Below are 21,208 nucleotides of genomic sequence, written 5' to 3'. Positions count from 1 at the left end.
CCAGAGAAGCTGATTAGATACAAACAATTCTACTATTCATGGTAGTTATATTCTGGAAATTCATCATCAATTGTGAATCAGCAAATACTCAATTCCTAGAGAAAATACAGGGTTAGGAGAGCCTCTGGTCACAATTTTTTCATCAACCAATTAATATACAGTGTTATTCATTAACATTAAACTCACAGTCAAAAGCACTACCTTCATTCCTGAACAAAGCTTTTCTAACACATATATTTTTTCATAAGGAAAAATTTTCTTATGACATATCCTGGCATTAAAATTTTGTGGTAAAATATACATGACATAGATCTCACCATTTTAGCTATTTTTAAGTTAACAGTTCAATAGTATTAAGTATATTCATTGCTGTGCACCCATCACCACCATTCATCCACCCCCAGTACTTTTTCAAATCTTTTCAAACTGAAAGTCTCTATTAAACATTAACTGCCCCACCCAAACCCTGGCAATCACCATTTTACTTTCCACTGCAGCCTTCCTGTGCTTAAGAACACTGCACAGCACTATGTTTGAAAACAGCAGAATTAGCAACAACAGTAAAAAGCACAAAAATGGGAAAAAAATTGTGGAACTAAATAGACAGAAAAATGGGTACTTGTACATAGTGTGAGGGCTGAAATAATAAGGCAGAGCACTGCCCTGTCTGGCCTCAGCTGGGAACCTGTGTGTCTGAAGCCTCATTTATTTTGCTGCTCAATGAATGTCAATGAATGACTATAAAAGCACCAGGAGTATTGATTTTTTGAAATTTTAGCAAGTAGGCAAATTTCCAAATACGTATTTTATGAGTAATGAGAATTGACTATGTGAAAATGACAACCTTTGTTTACAATATTCCAGGTAATAAGAATAATGAGCTAAAACATGTCTTCTACTAAATGGCTGCCTTAGAAAATTTTACTTGCTTTGGAAAGTTTAACATATAAACTGACAATTGGCAGCTATGACCTGAAGCAGTTCAGTTCATGTGGAGAGTAATTTTAAGCATAATCTCAAACCCCACAGCACCAAACAAACATTAAGCACACAAATACCCGTTATTGATTGCTTACTGTATTATAGGTGCTATATTTAGCAATTTGCATGCATTATTAAATTACTTCTCCCCAAAGCCCCTTTGAGGAAAATAAAGGTAAGAGAAGTTAAGTACTATCTCAATCATTATCACAGAGTTAGAAGTGGTTAAACTGAGACTTGAACTCAGGTCTGACTCTAGTGCATGAGCTATCAACTGCTATATAATTCTAAACATGTGTTTTGTTTCGTTTTTAAAGAGGTTTATTTTTCTGGAAAGTATCCAGAAGCACATGTTCATAACATTACACAGATTTATACATTGAAAAATGAATTTTCCAAACAAAACTTCACAAGTTTCATCTAATACTGTCCCATAACAAAGAGGATCTGAAATCTTCAGGGCATCTGGTTTGTGTCTGGTTTTCCTTAATCTTTAATGATGGGCAAATCCAATGCATTATGTAAGGCCATTTTTTCTCAAGAGATATAGATGCCTCTTAAGAATTTGATGAAAATGCATTAACTTTTCAGGCTACTGAGTTGCATTTTAGTGCACTGAGGCAGTAAATTGGTGTACAGTGTGCAAAAATGGTGGTGACCTAAAAAATGAATATTTGATATGAGCCGCTGCATTCTCTTGGGGAAAAACGTAATGGATTAAATCTCTTAGGAATCCTTAGCTTCCTAAAAAGGGAGTAGGAAGAAGAAATCTCCTGTGGCCTGGAAACATCTTCTGTTCCTTGCTGGCTATGTTTATTTAGCTCTTTAATAGTTCATTTGATTAGATCTTGTGGTTCCCAAAGCAAAGGGTGAGAGTTTGATCCCCATAGAGGCCACTTAAATTTAGAGAACAAAAAGCTCTATTCTCTCTCCCAGACCTTACCCCAAATCCCTGCCAGGTGTCTGCCCTCTGGTCAAAATGAGAAACTGGCAAAGGGGTGCAAACCTATCACAGTATTGGGAAACAACAAAAGGGCACCCCTCTATTATGGTGCTCTCTCACTTTTATGTAAAATTTATAAATTGAATATTCAGATTCAGTTTTTAAAAACTAGATATTATACTTTTTACTTTTACCACTGGAAATGTGAAATAAACTATAATAAATGCTGCAATGCCAGTTATAAAATCCATTGCCTTCTTATTCGAAATTGAGATTTTTCTATTAGTTGATATTAACCTTTTGGTAATCAACAATGAAGAAACACTTTTGAGTGATATTAATCTGCATCTTCAGAGTAGGAAACAACATAGTAATCAGTCAAAACTAATTTGTTTGGAAAATTCATTTTTCAATGTATTAAAAAAACATTAAACTATTTAAAAGTAATTTCATGCACAATGTAATACTATTTAAGAATGATTTTCAATATGTGCTAACAATTTAGTCAGGAAAACAAGTTTTTTCAATTAGAGATGAAAATCTTTAATAGTATCACAATCTTACTTTTCTTTTAATTCAGGTCTTTCTAATTTTTATTCCCTAATTAAAAAGTGCTAAAAATAATACAACAAATAAAAATCATTTTACTTTAAACACTTGCCTAAATAATATAGAATCATTTTAATTTTTGAGGAAGTAACATTTTATATTTTAAGTATGAAGTATAAATTTAAATTTACTAATTTAAATTATAACTTGAGAGTTTTATAAAGATAAGATTTCAGTGTAGTTTATATTAACATTATTATTAACATGAACTTTAATTTTTCAAATGTCACATATATCTTTCGTTATTTGTGGAATTATTTCTTTTATGAAGTAGTCAAATGAATCAGCTCACCCTCGACTGTAACAAAATACTGCTTGGTGACTTGTGACAGACAGGGTTTTAACCTCTGACAGCGAGATTCATTGTGGTGCAAGAGCCAATCATAGATCCTGACGACACTTGTCTCATCTAAGTTGGAATATAAAAAGCCACTTGGAATACAGTATAAAAGATTCACTGGTGTGGCAAGTTGTCTCTCAGACTGTACGTGCATTAAAAGTTTGCTTGGGATTGCTCAAAAGCAAAAGAAAAGTAAAAGGAAAAAAAGAAGAACCAGGAAAAGGATTGTATTGGTTTTAAAATCATGCAAAAGCTGCAAATCTATGTTTATATTTACCTGTTTATGCTGATTGTTGCTGGTCCAGTGGATCTAAATGAGAACAGTGAGCAAAAAGAAAATGTGGAAAAAGAGGGGCTGTGTAATGCATGTACTTGGAGACAAAACACTAAATATTCAAGAATAGAAGCCATAAAAATTCAGATTCTCAGTAAACTTCGTCTGGAAACAGCTCCTAACATCAGCAAAGATGCTATAAGACAACTTTTACCCAAAGCTCCTCCACTCCGGGAACTGATTGATCAGTACGATGTTCAGAGGGATGACAGCAGTGATGGTTCTTTGGAAGATGATGATTATCACGTTACGACGGAAACAATCATTACCATGCCTACAGAGTGTAAGTAGTTCTGTTAGTGTATATCATCAGTTCTGCTGACTGTTGTTCTAGTGTTTATGAGAAACAGATCTATTTTCAGGCTCTTTTAACAAGCTGTTGGCTTGTAAGTAGGAGAAAAAAAAGAGGTTCCTTTTTTTCAAGGTTTCATGAGAAATATATTGAGACAAATCTGCTGCATTATTTATTTCCTTATAGAGGTAAAAATCTAAAAAAAATGTAGAGCATTAGTATTATTCAGTTTACTATGGAAAATACAGCATGCTTATACTTTCACTGATTAATACTACCAAGAGAAGGACTGGGAGATACCACAAGTAATGTTAAGAACTTACATAAAATTGTAAATTGTATTTGTTTGTCCAAAATAAGCATTTATAATAAGTTTTTCACTAATCATAAGAAATTTGCTGGATGTTTAAGCTTATTTGAGCACTGCTGTGCACCTAGAATGATTTCTGTTATTTAAAACCATCTTTCATAATGTTTTTATGTTCTTAATAAATTTAAATACTTAATTTTGAAAGCTCTTACACCAAAGAGTAAAATAAATTTAAATATTTAATTTAGTAAGGGCAATGATAAATAAATATAACCTAGAGATAATTATGAGCTAAGTATCAGAAAATGCCTAGGAAATAAATATTTTAATCGGGTAGGTTGTGACTCACGATGTCCTTGTACCTTGATCATGATACTCTTATTGAGAGTACCCAGTCTGCCTATTTCTATGCAGGCATGTTGCCTAATAATGTTCTAAATATTTTATTATTCATGAGAGGGAAGACTATTAACTGTAGTATCAACATTGTTTCTGAAAGATAATATATTTCATACAGTTCTTTTTTCAGTTAGCTCAAAAAGAATACTTTCTCCAGGAAGGGGAGATAGGCACCTTGACAGAAAAGGCATGACAAGAAAAATTTTTGTGCCATGTGTCTGTGATCTTGCCTTAATAAGGCACTTTACATACTTTAAACCAGACTGAAAGAGTTTCAAATTATTTTTTCCCTTATTAAGTACCCAGATTACAAAGCAATAAATAATTTTCATTCAAGATTCTGCTATCAAATAGTCCTGGAGTAGCATTGCCTTATTTATTCACAATTTTGGAACACCAGAAGAGAAGAAATTGTCAGTGTTTGTGCCTACAGTGACAGGCTGGCCCTAAAGACAATACTTTCTAACTTGTGAGACAACTCAAATATGACATGAGACAACTCAAATATGACATCTAAATTTTTTGTGCTAATTACCTGCTTAATTTTGTTCCTTTGAAAGGCTATTCCAAGGCCAAGTGTAACAGATGTACTAAATTTTCTGCTCATTCCTGAGGCTCAGTAAGTTGCTCAGTGTGTCTTGTCCCCAGGTAATTCAGGCCTGGGGGAAGGGTTCCTTCATCCAGACTGATTGGTACAGCTGCTCAGTAAGTGTAACTACTCAGATTCCCAAAGAATTCTAAGTGGATGTTCCTCCACAGTGTCTCTTGTTCTCTCTAATCATCATCATTTGAAAATTTCATCCACTGCTCATTCCTTTATAAAAGTTTCCTTAGTCCTTAGTTCTCTGGAAGGGGAATAATTCCTCATAAATAGCTGAAAATACATGTATCTTAAAAACTCTGAACAGCTAGAGTAATTATTTTCTTTGATATTTTTCTGAGTTATGAATGAAGTTCTACATAGTATTTCATTTTGAAAGACTACCTATGCATACATTATCCCAATGGTGAAAAGTGATATTAATATGGAGGGATTTTATTCATTTTAAAATGGGAACTCATTTCAATAATTTTTTCTTATTCATTTATAGCTGATTTTCTAATGCAAGTGGAAGGAAAACCCAAATGTTGCTTCTTTAAGTTTAGCTCTAAAATACAGTATAATAAAGTAATAAAGGCCCAACTGTGGATTTATCTGAGACCCGTCAAGACTCCTACAACAGTGTTTGTGCAAATCCTGAGACTCATCAAACCCATGAAAGACGGTACAAGGTATACTGGAATCCGATCTCTGAAACTTGACATGAACCCAGGCACTGGTATTTGGCAAAGCATTGATGTGAAGACAGTGTTGCAAAATTGGCTCAAACAACCTGAATCCAACTTAGGCATTGAAATCAAAGCTTTAGATGAGAATGGTCATGATCTTGCTGTAACCTTCCCAGGACCAGGAGAAGATGGGCTGGTAAGAGATAACTGAAAATAACATTCTAAATACTTTGTTATGTTTTTATTCACACTGTGAACAAATAATAGTGAAAATAATTGTCAATTTCCGATGTTTACAAGCTAGACAAAAGTATCTTACCCCAATGGTAGCCCCTGTACCCAATAAAAGTAGGTTTCCAATTTCATGTCCTATGAAACACTCCCTTGCTACTCTTACTTTGCATGAAGATTTTAGAAAACAACCATACCATGGTTTTTAACTTCATAAGGAGTTCTTTTGAATTGGGAATGAAATATAAAGTGGAGATCACTGATATATGATTATATAAATAAAAATAAGAACTCTGTAGATTTTAATACATATCCAACAAATCAGAACATTTTTCTCTCATTTATTTTTCCCAAATGTGTTGAAAAATATTGTCTTTACATAAAGCAGAAAAAAATGAACTTTAAAAATTTTTTGAGTTATGATTATACTTAAATTGTTTTTATTTATATCAATTAACTAAGTATACATGTAGGATCATGTTTTACAAAATATATTTAAGGGCCTTCTGACAAATATGTTCAGTACTTGCAGGATGTTAACATACTGGTGCCTGTGTATATTACTTTTGTGGAATACCCCTAATAAAATTTCAATTTCCAGGCTACTTAACCTTTGATACCTAGCTTGTTTCTGATCTGCCTTAGCATTCTTGTGCAAGAGTTTACTTAGGAAATGCCAACTAATTTAACATCTGGCCAAGGGTGACAATATTTTATATATTATGAAAATTGATTTAAAAAATTTAGAAACCTAGTATAAACTTGGGGTAATTTTTCTAGCTTATGGAGTCCTGTTGCTTCTGTTTTTAAAAATGTTTTTAATGTGACCAAGTATTTTTACTTCTCTCTATTGGCATAATTTTACAACAGAAGATTATACTTGGAAACAATAAATACAAGTTATCTTTTAAATCTATAAATGGTCATGCTGTAATTTTATAATTAGTAAATCAGATCTTCTATAAGTGAAAACACATTGCTTAAAAGACTATATAATTTTGCAAATGATCTATTTTTTATATGTGCTACTTTAAATATTATTGACTTCCCAAATGATATCACTCTTTTTGACAATCTTAAGTAATAATTACTACCTGGTCCATTTTCATTTTTATATAAAATTAAAACTATCAATTATTTAGGAAAGTATTCTTTTCTATAGGTAGTATTTTAATGATCAAAATGTGATAGGTTTTAATTATAATTAAACAGGTGGTAAATATGATGTATTTCTCAGATTTTTCCACTTAAAAGTAAATGAAATCTCAAATACATTGAAAGATTGGGGCAGTAAGAGTGCTGGCAAATTTTATTATTTAAATACCTGAACAGAAGTATTTTTCAGTAAAAGACTAAAAAAAAGGACATTATTATGTCTTCTTATAAATCTGTCTTTCCCTCCTTCAGGGATTATCTTTTGAACCCAATATATGTGGAACTACCTTCAACACCCTACTTTCCTTTCCCCCATTATAATCCACACACTGCTCAGAGGTAGCTCTTTGCTCTGGCTTTGACATCCATGTTTCCCTGAGTAAAGACCTAGGGAACACTGGATGGATGAGCATACCTATCCCTCCAGGAATCATCAGACTTGTGTAGTCAACACAATATAAACAATCATGAAAAGGGGAAGCTCATCTCTTTCCTCCCTTCCTCAGTCTCCTTCCCTGTCCTCCCTTTCTTCCCATAAAAATTTTCGAGGCATCTATTTTGTGCCTTGAAAAATCAGGCAGTCTGATAATCAAATCAGGGAAAACAAAAATAAAAAAAACAGAATGTACTGACTGTAGAAAAATTTGTATTATTGTTCTATTCTTTGAGACATAAGAGTAAACCCAAGCTTAGTGTAAATTAAAATTCCTCAATACCATGCTTTTTAAAAAATTAAATGTGATATAAACAAATGATTAGTTTCTTCTAATAATGACTTCTTAAGTTTCATTAAGTTCTATTAATATTACTAATTATTCTTTCCTTTACACACAGAATCCCTTTTTAGAGGTCAAGGTTACAGACACACCAAAAAGATCCAGAAGAGATTTTGGGCTTGACTGTGATGAGCACTCAACAGAATCACGATGCTGTCGTTACCCACTAACAGTAGATTTTGAAGCTTTTGGATGGGACTGGATTATTGCACCCAAAAGATACAAGGCAAATTACTGCTCTGGAGAGTGTGAATTTGTATTTTTACAAAAATATCCTCATACTCATCTTGTACACCAAGCAAATCCCCGAGGTTCAGCAGGCCCTTGCTGTACTCCCACAAAGATGTCTCCAATTAATATGTTATATTTTAATGGAAAAGAGCAAATAATATATGGGAAAATTCCAGCCATGGTAGTAGACCGATGTGGGTGCTCATGAGATTTATATTACGTTCATAACTTCCTAAAACATGGAAGGCCTTCCCCTCAACAATTTTGAAACTGTGAAATTATGTACCACAGGCTATAGGCCTAGAGTATGCTATAGTTACTTAAGCACAAGCTACAGTATATGAACTAAAAGAGAGAATATATGCAATGGTTGGCATTTAACCATCAAAATAAATCATACAATAGGAAGTTTTATGATTTCCAGGGTTGTTGAACTAGAAGGAGATCAAATTACATTCACATTCATATATATCACAACAACATAGGCAAGGAAATGAAAGAAATTCTCCTTGTGTTCTGGTGAGTTGAAGGAGTATGCTTTAAAGTCTATTTCTTTACAGTTTCACTTAATATTTTCAGAAAAAAATCTATATATATAGTATTGGTAAAATGCAGGATTGTCATATATCATCATTTGAAACATCCTTATACATTTGCATTTATATTGTATGATAGCATACTTGGTAAGATAAAATTCCACAAAATAGGGATGGTATGCCACAAGCAAATTTCCATTCCTATTATGATTGGAGAGTACATTAGTAATCCATACCAATGGTGCTAATACAATAGGCTGAATGACTGATATTAGCAGGTTTATCAAATAAAAAACATTTGGTAAAATCATAAGTTTCTCCTTTCTTCAGGTGCATTTTCAAACACCTCCAAATGGAGAATGGATTTTCTTTAATGAAAGAAGAATCATTTTTCTAGAGGTAGGCTTTCAATTCCACAGCATACTTGGATAAACTGCATTATTTTAAAAGGCAGCCAAATAGTATTCGTTTTTATTAAAATTTCAAAATTACACTCTGCCTTTGCAACATTGTAGTTTATGTGGTAAAATTATGGAAATGACTGATTCTATCAATATTGTAAAAGACTTTGAAACAATTACATTTATATAATGTGTATACAATATTGTTTTGTAAATAAGTGTTTCCTTTTTTATTTACTTTGGTATATTTTTACACTAAGGATATTTCAAATTAAGTATTAAGGCACAAAGACATGTCATGTATCACAGAACAGCAACTGCTTATATTTCAAAGCAAATTAGCAAATAAAATAGTGGTCTTAAAACTCCATATGTTATTGGTTAGATGGTTATATTACAATCATTTTATATTTTTTTACATTATTAACATTCACGTATGGATTCATGATGACTGTATAATGTGAATGTAAATTCCAATGGTTTACTGTCATTGTATTCAAATCTCAACGTTCCATTACTTTAATAGTATAAATATTACTAAGCATACCAAAATGAGTAAATCCATTATCTGAAAGGATAATAAAAATCATATCTCAATAAGAACTATTGCTTTTATTTTCTGATTTGGTAATGAATATATTTCTGCATTTACTTACTTTTATTTTGTAAATTGGGATTTTGTCAACCAAATTCATTGTACTTATAACTAAGTGAAATTATTTCTTACATCAATGTGTAGAAGCAACATAAATTATATTAAAGTGTTTTCATGTTTTTGAAAGGCATAACAGTTTTATGTTATAATAATTAAGTAGATTTCTGATTTTCAGTTTATTATTAAAGTCTAATGGTTTTGCACAAAAGTTTGTTCAGAAACTTTAGGTCATCTGCTCTTATTTCTTATGAGTAAAATTCCTTCTAAATTGGTCCTTATCAAGTTGTTTTACACATACAAAATCAATGACTAATTATGTCTGTTTCATTTCCCTTTATCTTGACCTGAAAACTATTTATATGTTTTCATAGGTTCAATTTCCAAATGCATTGCATTTGGCAAGGGTGTATGGTCCTAGAGTTACAAGTTCTACTGAAGCCACAGAGACACAGGGAAGCTATGTCTTTTTCCTAGTACTTAATGATAGTGACAAATTTATCTGAACATTTGGGTCACCAGTTTTCAAAATGAATAGCAAAACAGTTACAAAGTACCTGAAAATCCACAAGTGCAACATTATACATAAAGATTTTTGAAGTTATTCTTCTCTGCCTCCATTAGTTTAGAAACAGCCATAAAGCTGTGACTAAGTTTAATGGGGTGATGACTAAAATTCTACTATGTTATGATTTTGAAACAAATCATTCATAATTAATATAAAATTAATATAATAATTTATATTTGCATAATAACAGAAGTTTAAATTCAAATGCATTATGTACTTGCTTTATAATTCACTCTAATAGTACTTATTAAAAGAGTAACATAAAAATCCATTTAAACTATCAAATGATCACTTTTAAAAATCAAATACATGAATACTATCAATATTATAATAAATAAATTAAAACACAGCAATGATATGCAAGTTATGACTTTCCTGGCATGTGACATATGGTGCTGAAATTTTATTTCCATGGTCATTCAATTCCAGATTACCTACTGCAAAACACATTAAGGTAAACTATTCTTATTTTGGTCATCCCTGAGGTAAGATGCTGAGCAATGCAAAATGGTACTAAATTTAGTTCATTCATGTCTAGATGGCTTCTTGCAAAGGAAGTCTTCAAAAACTGAGTGCATTTACTTTAGATATCATACATGGCTAAAAGAAAAATTGCCTTTGGTGCCATTTAAAACACTAGTTATAAGGAATACTTAAATATATTCCCTATATTAAAATACCTCAGTAGCATATCCAATGAAGAACACAAGATGCTTTAAATGTAAGACTTTACATATGAGGCCTTGTAGTTTATCTGATGGGCATAAAATGCATGTAGAACAGTGGCAGACAAATTCTTCATTGTATAACTTATAAAGGTTTAATAGTTCACATCAGGCTTAACATTACACTAAATATTCCGGATACAGAAATATATAGCTTGGCAATGAAACAGACATATATGCTTAGTTTTCAATGAGCCCAGTTCTAGATTACTATAAGAAAGAAGGTTCCTAATATTTCAACAATGTTATTTCTGCTTCATAATAAAGATAATGTTTTAATTAAACACATGTCATATATTTACTTTCTTTAAAATTGACTTTAATAAACTTTTCTTTATTAGCTCTATAAATGTACTACAGGCAAAACGATATTCATTAGTATTAACTCATAGACATCTTAAAAATAGTTTCAAATTCTGTTCCTAAGGAGATCTGTTTGAAGTCCACCTGAGCAAGACCAACAGTTGTTTGATTCAATTAATCTTAAAGGTACCTTTAAACTAAATTCATAAAAAGGCTATCTACTAATTCACCCCTTTAATCATTTTCCTAACCATTCAAAATTATTCTTTTAAAACTTTTCCTACAAGTGTTATGTCAGGTTTTTTTTCCCCTAATGTCTTATAAAGGACCCTATTCAGAACAGAATTTGATTACGTAGTTTTGGCCATAAATCCTCTACAAGAGTTTCCCAGATCCGCTCCCACAGACACTAACTCTGACTAAGAAGCTAAATGTCTCTTGGCTCTATTCCCAGAGAGCTCAGAATTTTGGCATTATCTCAACCAGCCAAAAACCAAATATATCAACACAAGAAAGTGCCCACATGATGCCATCAGATCCTCATGATGCTGAGATAGAATTTTCTGGAAGTGGAAATTAAGCATAAAACCCTCAGTTTACAGAGAACACTAAACTGACTGTGGGAGAAAATCCAAATTGTTAAATGGAAATAATCAGGAGGTCACTAGGCAACCACTTGGCTTCAAGCTCCAAGAATATCTTCCTGAAAAGCTGCATACTTCTCAGGCAACTCAAATAATGGAATGAATTATGTAGCTGCCTGCACTCTAGGTGAAGGATTCTACTGAGAAATCCCAGGTCATGTTGGGCTCTGAATAAGGCCAGGTGCCAGAGGTAAATTATAGCAAAGAAGAATGGATGAAGGTAGTCCCCTGCTACTTGTAGACATGACCCAGCAGTCAGTAAAACTGTCCCAAAGGTTAGAAACCTACCAGGACCTGTGTCTTATAGTAAATAAATTCTTTACAGCTCCAGAGACAAACAGAATTCTAAAGAAGCTGCATAGAGTTGATGAGAATCTACCTACCTTCCCAACTATGCATAAGGTAAGCTGCATTCCTATAAGTAAAACATATGGCATGAAGAGGGCCACTCATGGAAGAAATAGTTCTGCAACTGAAGGGCCAGCAAAGCTCTTTCCTTTCCTGATAGAGATATACAGACAATAAATACTGAGCTCATGCAGCCCGACCAGATGTTTGACCAAAGATTTCTGGTCCTGGTCAAAACAAACAAATAACAACAAAATCAGTGTTATTTCAGGGCACAATTTGTGACAGGGGCTGCAATAAATATATATGCAAACATACATATATACACATATATAAGAATATTGTACAAAATGCATGTATAATATGTATTTATTAGCTCTCTCTATATATACTACACATTATAGATCAATTGATACAACTTGTATGGTATATTATATGGTTAGTGTGCTTAGCCCCCAACTATCTTGTTTAATCTTGTTTAACTTGACAAGGAATAAATGATTAATAGAATCTTGAACAAAACACATTAGAAGATACAAGAGAAAACAGATATTTGCTCCATTTTTAAAATGAGGAAGTTGAGGCTCAGGAAGATTCATGACTGAAAAGTGGCTAATATAGGCACATACATGATGTGATAAATGCAAATGCAAATAATATAGTGGAACAATTTTTCACAGTCATTAACTCAGATGTGAAAAAAGATAACTTAATTGCTACAAAACTGACTCCAGCTTTTACTCCAAGCCTTTGTGCTAAATCACCATGTATGCTATATAGATATACCATTGGAAACTAGTCTAATGATGTTTATCTCCTTCCTGTACTTCAGAGAACAAGGCACGATATCCGGCATTCTGAAATATCTGAATCTAGGAGGGGTGTAATGTACCTCTACCTCCTTACACTCATCTCCTTATATCCTATGAGGTAGGATATTAAAAAGACCAATGTCTGAAGCCTCTCTCTTCTCAACAAATCCTCTCCCATTATTTGCTCCTGAGACCTATGTGTGAGAAGATATAGGAATAGGTTGTGAACAACTGAGTCAATTTACTCTCTACATTTGATACCTGAGCCTAGTCATTTGAATTCAAAAGGTTACTACTCACTATTTTTTTTTTTGTTTTTGATTTTCATCTGACAAGGACTCCCTGGAAAAACGTAACTTTTTTAATGATCCAAATTTTAATTCTCACTAAAAATAAAAATGTAAATTAAATGCCATCCTTTCACCTACAAATATACTTTTTATTATTAATATCAAGTGCCAGTAGGGTAATCAAAAAGGAACACTCCGTATGTTGTCTGTAGAAAGGCTTTATAGATTGACCATTGGAAACTACTTAATTTAATATTAATTTAATTTGTTAAATTAATAATTTAATAATTGATTAATTAATTTGTTTTTTTTTTATTGGTTGTTCACAACATTACAAAGCTCTTGACATAACATACTTCATACATTGGACTGAAGTGGGTTATGAACTCCCAATTTTACCCCAAATGCAGATTGCAGAGTCACATCGGTTACACTTCCACAATTTTACATAATGTCCTATTGGTCATTGTTGTATTCTGCTACCTTTCCTATCCCCTATTATCCCCCCTCCCCTCCCTTCACATCTTCTCTCTCTACCCCATCTACTGTAATTCATTTCTCTCCTTGTTTATTTTCCCATTCCTTTCACAACCTCTTATATGTAATTTTGTATAGCAATGAGGGTCTCCCTTCATTTCCAGGCAATTTCCCTTTTCTCACCCTTTCCCTCCCATCTCATGTCTCTGTTTAATGTTAATCTTTTCTTCCTACTCTTCCTCCCTGCTCTGTTCATAGTTGCTCTCATTATATCAAAGAAGACATTTGGTATTTGTTTTTTAGGGCTTGGCTAGCTTCACTAAGCATAATCTGCTCTAGTGCCATCCATTTCCCTGCAAATTCCATGATTTTGTCATTTTTTAGTGCTGCGTAATATTCCATGGTGTATAAATGCCACATTTTTTTATCCATTCATCTATTGAAGGGCATCTGGGTTGGTTCCACAGTCTAGCTATTGTGAATTGTGCTGCTATGAACATCCATGTGGCAGTATCCCTGTAGCATGCTCTTTTAAGGTCTTCAGGGAATAGTCCGAGAAGGGCAATAGCAGGGTCAAATGGTGGTTCCATTCCCAGCTTTCCCAGGAATCTCCAAACTGCTTTCCAAACTGGCCACACCAATTTGCAGTCCCACCAGCAATGTACAAGTGTACCCTTTTCTCCACATCCTCGCCAGCACTTGTTGTTGTTTGACTTCATAGTGGCTGCCAATCTTACTGGAGTGAGATGGTATCTTAGGGTGGTTTTGATTTGCATTTCTCTGACTGCTAGAGATGGTGAGCATTTTTTCATGTACTTGTTGATTGATTGCATATCCTCCTCTGAGAAGTGTCTGTTCAGGTCCTTGGCCCATTTGTTGATTGGGTTATTTGTTATCTTATTGTCTAATTTTTTGAGTTCTTTGTATACTCTGGATATTAGGGCTCTATCTGAAGTGTGAGGAGTAAAAATTTGTTCCCAGGATGTAGGCTCCCTATTTACCTCTCTTATTGTTTCTCTTGCTGAGAAAAAACTTTTTAGTTTAAGTAAGTCCCATTTGTTGATTCTTGTTATTAACTCTTGTGCTATGGGTGTCCTATTAAGGAATTTGGAGCCCGACCCCACAATCTGTAGATCGGAGCCAACTTTTTCTTCTATCACACACAGAGTCTCTGATTTGATATCAAGCTCCTTGATCCATTTTGAGTTAACTTTTGTGCATGGCAAGAGAAAGGGATTCAGTTTCATTTTGTTGCATATGGATTTCCAGTTTTCCCAACACCATTTGTTGAAGATGCTATCCTTCCTCCATTGCATGCTTTTAGCCCCTTTATCAAATATAAGATAGTTGTAACTTTGTGGATGAGTCTCTGTGTCCTCTATTCTATACCATTGGTCCACCCACCTGTTTTGGTACGAGTACCATGCTGTTTTTGTCACTATTGCTCTGTAATATAGTTTGAAATCTGGTATCGCTATACCGGCTGATTCACACTTCCTGTTTAGAATTGCTTTTGCTATTCTGGGTCTTTTATTTTTCCATATGAATTTCATGATTGCTTTATCTATTTCTACAAGAAATGCCCTTGGGATTTTGATTGGCATTGCATTAAACCTATAGAGAACTTTTGGTAATATCGCCATTTTGATAATGTTAGTTCTGCCTATCCATGAACAGGGTATATTTTTCCATCTTCTAAGATCTTCTTCTACATCTCTCTTTAGGGTTCTGCAGTTTTCATTGTATAAATCTTTCACCTCTTTTGTTAGGTTGATTCCCAAGTATTTTATTTTTTTTGAGGATATTGTGAATGGAGTGTTTTTCCTCATTTCCATTTCAGAAGTTTTGTCGCTGGTATACAGAAATGCCTTTGATTTATGCGTGTTGATTTTATATCCTGCCACTTTGCTGAATTCATTTATTAGTTCTAGTAGTTTCTTTGTAGACCCTTTTGGTTCTTCTAGGTATAGAATCATGTCGTCCGAAAATAGTGATAATTTAAGTTCTTCTTTTCCTATTTTTATGCCTTTAATTTCTTTTGTCTGTCTAATTGCTCTGGCTAGTATTTCAAGGACTAAATTAAATAGAAGTGGTGAGGGATGGCATCCCTGTCTTGTTCCAGATTTTAGAGGGAATGCCTTTAACTTTTGTCCATTCAGAATGATGCTAGCCTGAGGCTTAGCATAGATAGCTTTTACAATGTCAAGGTAAGTTCCTGTTATCCCTAGTTTTTCTAATGTTTTGAACATAAAGGGATGCTGTACTTTGTCGAATGGTTTCTCTGCATCTATCGAGATGATCATATGGTTCTTATCTTTAAGTCTATTGATGTGGTGAATAACATTTATTGATTTCCGTATATTGAACCATCCTTGCATCCCAGGGATGAATCCTACTTGATCATGGTGCACAATTTTTTTTGATGTGTTTTTGTATTCGATTCACCAGAATTTTATTGAGGATTTTTGCATCTAGGTTCATTAGAGATATTGGTCTGTAGTTTTCTTTCTTTGAGGTGTCTTTGTCTGGTTTCGGAATCAGGGTGATGTTGGCCTCATAGAATGAATTTGGAAGAGCTCCCTCTTTTTCTATTTCCTGAAATAACTTGAAAAGTATTGGTATTAATTCTTCTTTAAAGGTTTTGTAAAACTCCGCTGTATACCCATCCGGTCCTGGGCTTTTCTTGGTTGGTAGTCTTTTGATGGCTTCTTCAATTTCATCCATTGATATTGGTCTGTTCAAATTGTGTGTATCCTCCTGACTCAGTCTGGGCAAATCATATGACTTAAGAAATTTATCGATGTCTTCACTATCTTCTATTTTATTGGAATATAGGCTTTCAAAATAATTTCTAATTATCTTCTGTATTTCTGTAGCATCTGTTGTGGTATTGCCTTTTTCATCACGTATGTTAGTAATTTGAGTTCTCTCTCTTCTTCTCTTCGTTAGCATGGCTAAAGGTCTGTCGATCTTATTTATTTTTTTGAAGAACCAACTTTTAGTTTTGTTAATTTTTTTCAATAGTTTCTTTTGTTTCAATTTCATTGATTTCTGCTCTGATTTTAATTATTTCTTGCCTTCTGCTACATTTGCTGTTGTTTTGCTCTTCCTTTTCTAGGGCTTTGAGATGATGTGTGAGCTCATTTATTTGTTGGTTTTTTCTTTTTTTGAGGAATGACCACCAGGCGATGAATTTCCCTCTTAAAACTGCTTTCATTGTGTCCCATAGATTCCGATATGTTGTGTCTGTGTTTTCATTTATCTCTAAGAATTTTTTGATTTCCTCCTTTATGTCTTCTGTAACCCATTGATCATTCAGTAACATATTGTTCATTTTCCATGTGATGTAGGATTTTTCCTTCCTTCTTTTATCATTGATTTCCAGTTTCATTCCATTATGGTCAGATAAAATGCATGGTATTATCTCCACCCCTTTATATTTACTGAGGGTTGCCCTACGACATAATATATGGTCTATTTTTGAGAAGGATACATGTGCTGCTGAGAAAAAAGTATACCCATTTGATGATGGTTGATATATTCTATATATGTCAGTTAACTCTAGGTTATTGATTGTGGTATTGAGTTCTACAGTTTCTTTATTCAAGTTTTGTTTGGAGGATCTGTCCAATGGTGAGAGAGGTGTGTTGAAGTCACCCATAATTATTGTGTTGTGGTCTATTTGATTCTTGAACTTGAGGAGAATTTGTTTTATGAATGTCGCACTACCATTATTTGGTGCATTAATATTGATAATTGTTATGTCTTGTTGTTGAATGGTTCCTTTTAACAGTATATAATGTCCTTCCTTATCCCTTTTGATTAACTTAGTCTTGAAGTCGATTTTATTCGATATGAGGATGGCCACCCCTGCTTGCTTACGAGGACCGTGTGCGTGGTATATTTTTTCCCAACCTTTCACCTTCAGCCTGTGTATGCCTTTTCCAATCAGATGTGTCTCCTGGAGGCAGCGTATTGTTGGATTTGTTTTTTTAATCCATGATACCAGCCTATGTCGCTTTATTGGAGAGTTTAAGCCATTAACATTCAGAGTTACTATTGATATATGGTTTGTACTTCCATGCATGTTTAATTATTTATCGTTTTTTTTTTAAAAAAAAAATTAGTTTGTTTCTCCATGATTATCTTTCCCCTCACCCTCTGTCTTTACCGAGGCACTTCCCACTGATGGTTTTGGTTAATGTTTTTCATTTCTTCCTCGTGCAGTGTTTTGCTCAAAATGCTTTGCAATGCTGGTTTTCTGGCTGCAAATTCTTTTAACTTTTGTTTATCATGAAAGATTTTTATTTCGTTGTCATACCTGAAGCTTAATTTTGCTGGATACAGAATTCTTGGTTGGCATCCATTGTCTTTCAGTGTTTGAAATACGTTGTTCCAGGATCTTCTCGCTTTCAGCATTTGTGATAAAAAATCCGTTGTTAACCTTATTGGTTTACCCCTGAATGTAATCTGCCTCCTTTCTCTTGTAGCTTTTAATATTTTCTCTTTTTTCTGTATATTGGATATCTTCATAACAATGTGTCTTGGCGTTGGTCTACTGTGATTTTGTGTGCTCGGTGTCCTGTATGCATCTTCAATTTGTATATCTGTTTCCTTTTTTATTTCTGGAAAGTTTTCTGTCATTATTTCATTCAGCAGGTTACTCATTCCCTTGGTTTGAATCTCTGTACCTTCTTCTATCCCGAGGACTCATAAGTTTGTTTTTTTATGTTATCCCATAACTCTTGGATGTTTTCCTCGTGATTTTTTAACAGCCTTTCTGAGTTGGCTAGACTCTTTTCAAGATGATATATTTTGTCTTCATTATCTGACATTCTGGCTTCTACTTGCTCCACTCTGTTAGTGATACTCTCAATTGAGTTTTTAATTTGGTTTATCGTTTCCTTCATTTCTAGAATTATTGTTTGATTATTTTTATAATCTCTATCTCCTGATAAAGATGCCTAACTTCTTCTTTTATCTGTTTATGTAATTCATTCTCAATGTGTTCTTTCGCTGCTTGAATTTGCTGTCTCGTATCCTCTTTAAGGTTCCATTCCATCTGTCTAAGGTTTTCCTTGAGTTCTTTATATGACCATTTTTCTGATGACTCTAGGTCCTCCTGAATATTTAGGCTGTCCTGCATTGTTTGTACTCCTTTTCTTCCTTGCTTTTTCAAGCTGCTCATGTTACTTCTTGTTCTGTTTGACTGCTGAGTTACTGTTTACTCCTCTAAATTTATTTGATGCTTGGGAGGAAAGGTATTAGAAGGGAAGGGAAGAAGTCACTAAAGAGAATGAGAGTAAGCAGGTAGAATTCAAGGAAGGGGGAATAAGAGAATTAAAAAGAAATGAAAAGTCAAAAGAGAAAAAAAATAGGAAATAAAAAAAGAAAAAAAATTTTAAAAATAATAATAATAAAAAAAATTAAAATTAAAATTAGAAGAAAAAAAATTTTAAAAAAATTTTTAAAAAATTTAAAAAACATCAAGAAAGAAAAATGAAAATGAAAGAAAAAACCCAAATTTAAAAAAAGAGGGAAAAAAAACCTAATAAATGCAGTCTTAGAGTTTGATTAGTTTCTCTTCCAGTAGGTGGCGTTGTGCCCACCAGGCCAAGTTTCTCCTGTCAATACGCGGGAACCAATCACTGTGCAGCAGCTCCTCCTCCCAGACTGGGCGAGTCTCCAATCCTGAGTGCCTAGGGCCTCCTCTTGTGTCTAATCACTTCCCCACTTTTCCTCTAGCCAGGCCCCTCTCACGGGTGCCGCTCACCACAATACTGGCTACACGCCAGGTCTGCTGCTCCCGGGAGCCCTGTTTTCATGAACGACTGGGCACAGTCTCCCTGTTTGCCATTCCCTCAGACCCTAAGTTTGTAGATCTTGGGGCTGAGAATTCTCAGCGAATTTTACTTGCCCTCCGGTAGCTACGCCCCCGGTAGCTGGTGCAAGAGACCTCAGTTGTCAGCATTGGTGGGAGCGGTAGCCGGGAGTTCCGCAACGCGGGTCCCGCACCACGTCTGATTCCCTCGGTCTGGCTATCATGGGAGAGCTGGGGGGGGCCCTTACGGGAGAGCTGGGAGGGGCCTTTAAGGTTTCCCCCATGTGTGGAGAGGGAAGGCTAGGGAATTACACAACTGTAGCCGCAGGTTTCAATGAAGTTATCTCCTCCGCCGCAGTCTGGTGATGTCAGTTCTCTGCCATGGTGGTATCTCTTGCAAATGGCGACAGTTCTTTTCCCTTTGCCGGGCGACCAATGCAACGGGTGGGTCCTTACTGTCTTTCCCAAGCCCCGTTTCAAACCTGTGGCCACTACCTATGAAGGCTCGGTTGGCGTTTACCTCCGTAGGAACAGAAGGGCCGACCAGTTGTTTCAGCCGGATGGATTAGTGCTGAGTCACAGCTGTTTGCGGGAAGCAGGCGAACGGAGCTTGAATTCAGCCGATCCGTGCTCAGTGTGTGTTCTGAGAGGCCCAGACTGTTCGTCCCAGATCCACGTCAGCTCAGCATTGCCTAGTGATCCTGAGCAAACAGAATTTAGGTTGTTTACGACTCCCTATGCCTGCAAGGCTGAAGAGGTCAGAGACGTGATCTCTCCGCACCTGCCGCCATGTTGGAATCCTTGTTATTTGTTTTTAAAATCTGTAATCTCAACTCTATTTGTCACAAGTATGAGGTAAGAATTCAATTTACTTTTCTTCAGGTGACCATCATAGCTGTCATCATTTATGATAATATCTTTTCTCTGCTGACTTGAAATATGGAATGGTGCCCAATGGATGGTTATCCTAACAACTAAATGGATTCATATATCCAAAAGGTCATTTACACAGAATTTAGCAATAACACAGGAGACCTGGGGTAAAATTAGGAATCTTCTTGAAATCTAACTGCAATCAGTGAGGACGAATGTTAAAACAGTAGGATATGATGATAACAAGATTTCCCACTAGACAGAAAATACCAGTTACATCCCTATCCATTTTCATTCATTTGTTACATCTATCATTGTATTTTAATTACCCCTTCAGTGTAGGTATGGGACATATAGCTCAGAACAACACTCCTTTTAGGAGAGTATCCTTCACTTCTACTGAAGCCTTTCTCTCATGATTTCCGAGGAAAAATATTACACATACTCTTTCCCCAAAAGTCACAAAGACTTTCCTCAATCTCTGTTAATTAGTTCCATGCAGTATGTCATTCAGCCAGTCAAAAGAATAATGCTTTCCTTCAATGTTACCAGAAGAATTTGGAGCAAAAATAATTCAGAATGCCCCTGGTAATTTCATTCTGAAATAACGGATCAATTCCTATCTTTGTGCCATCATATTTTACCTTTAACTGAGTACTAGGTGAAACTGTCTATGGAGGGAGGTGAGGAACAAAACATAATCTTCCCTCAAAGAACTCAGTCTAGTGACATCAGAAAGCAAACAGTAAGAGTAAACACTTAAATAAAATGGGACAAATGGTGCCCCATGGATACTTATCTTGATGACTGCATGGATGCTAAAACAGGAGAAAGAGGAAAAGTCACCTCAGCCCCACTAGGTGCTCATAAAGATTTAAAGGAGGAGGT

General features: G+C 34.5%; 1 protein-coding gene across 1 annotated transcript; it reads left to right on the top strand.

Annotated features, from left to right (window-relative positions):
- The first annotated feature begins 2,959 nt into the window (after nt 1-2,959).
- Nucleotides 2,960-9,085, top strand: MSTN (myostatin). The gene is made up of 3 exons (XM_081260433.1): nt 2,960-3,490; nt 5,300-5,673; nt 7,698-9,085. The coding sequence occupies exons 1-3, from the start codon at nt 3,118-3,120 to the stop codon at nt 8,076-8,078; spliced, it is 1,128 nt and encodes a 375-aa protein (XP_081116559.1). The 5' UTR covers nt 2,960-3,117; the 3' UTR covers nt 8,079-9,085.
- Nucleotides 9,086-21,208: the final 12,123 nt, after the last annotated feature.

This window comes from Spermophilus citellus (assembly GCF_964194105.1).
Source record: "Spermophilus citellus genome assembly, chromosome: 11".
Taxonomy (NCBI): Eukaryota; Metazoa; Chordata; class Mammalia; order Rodentia; family Sciuridae; genus Spermophilus; species Spermophilus citellus.
The sequence above is the reverse complement of the archived record's forward strand: the minus strand, read 5'-3'. Positions and strand labels throughout refer to the sequence as shown.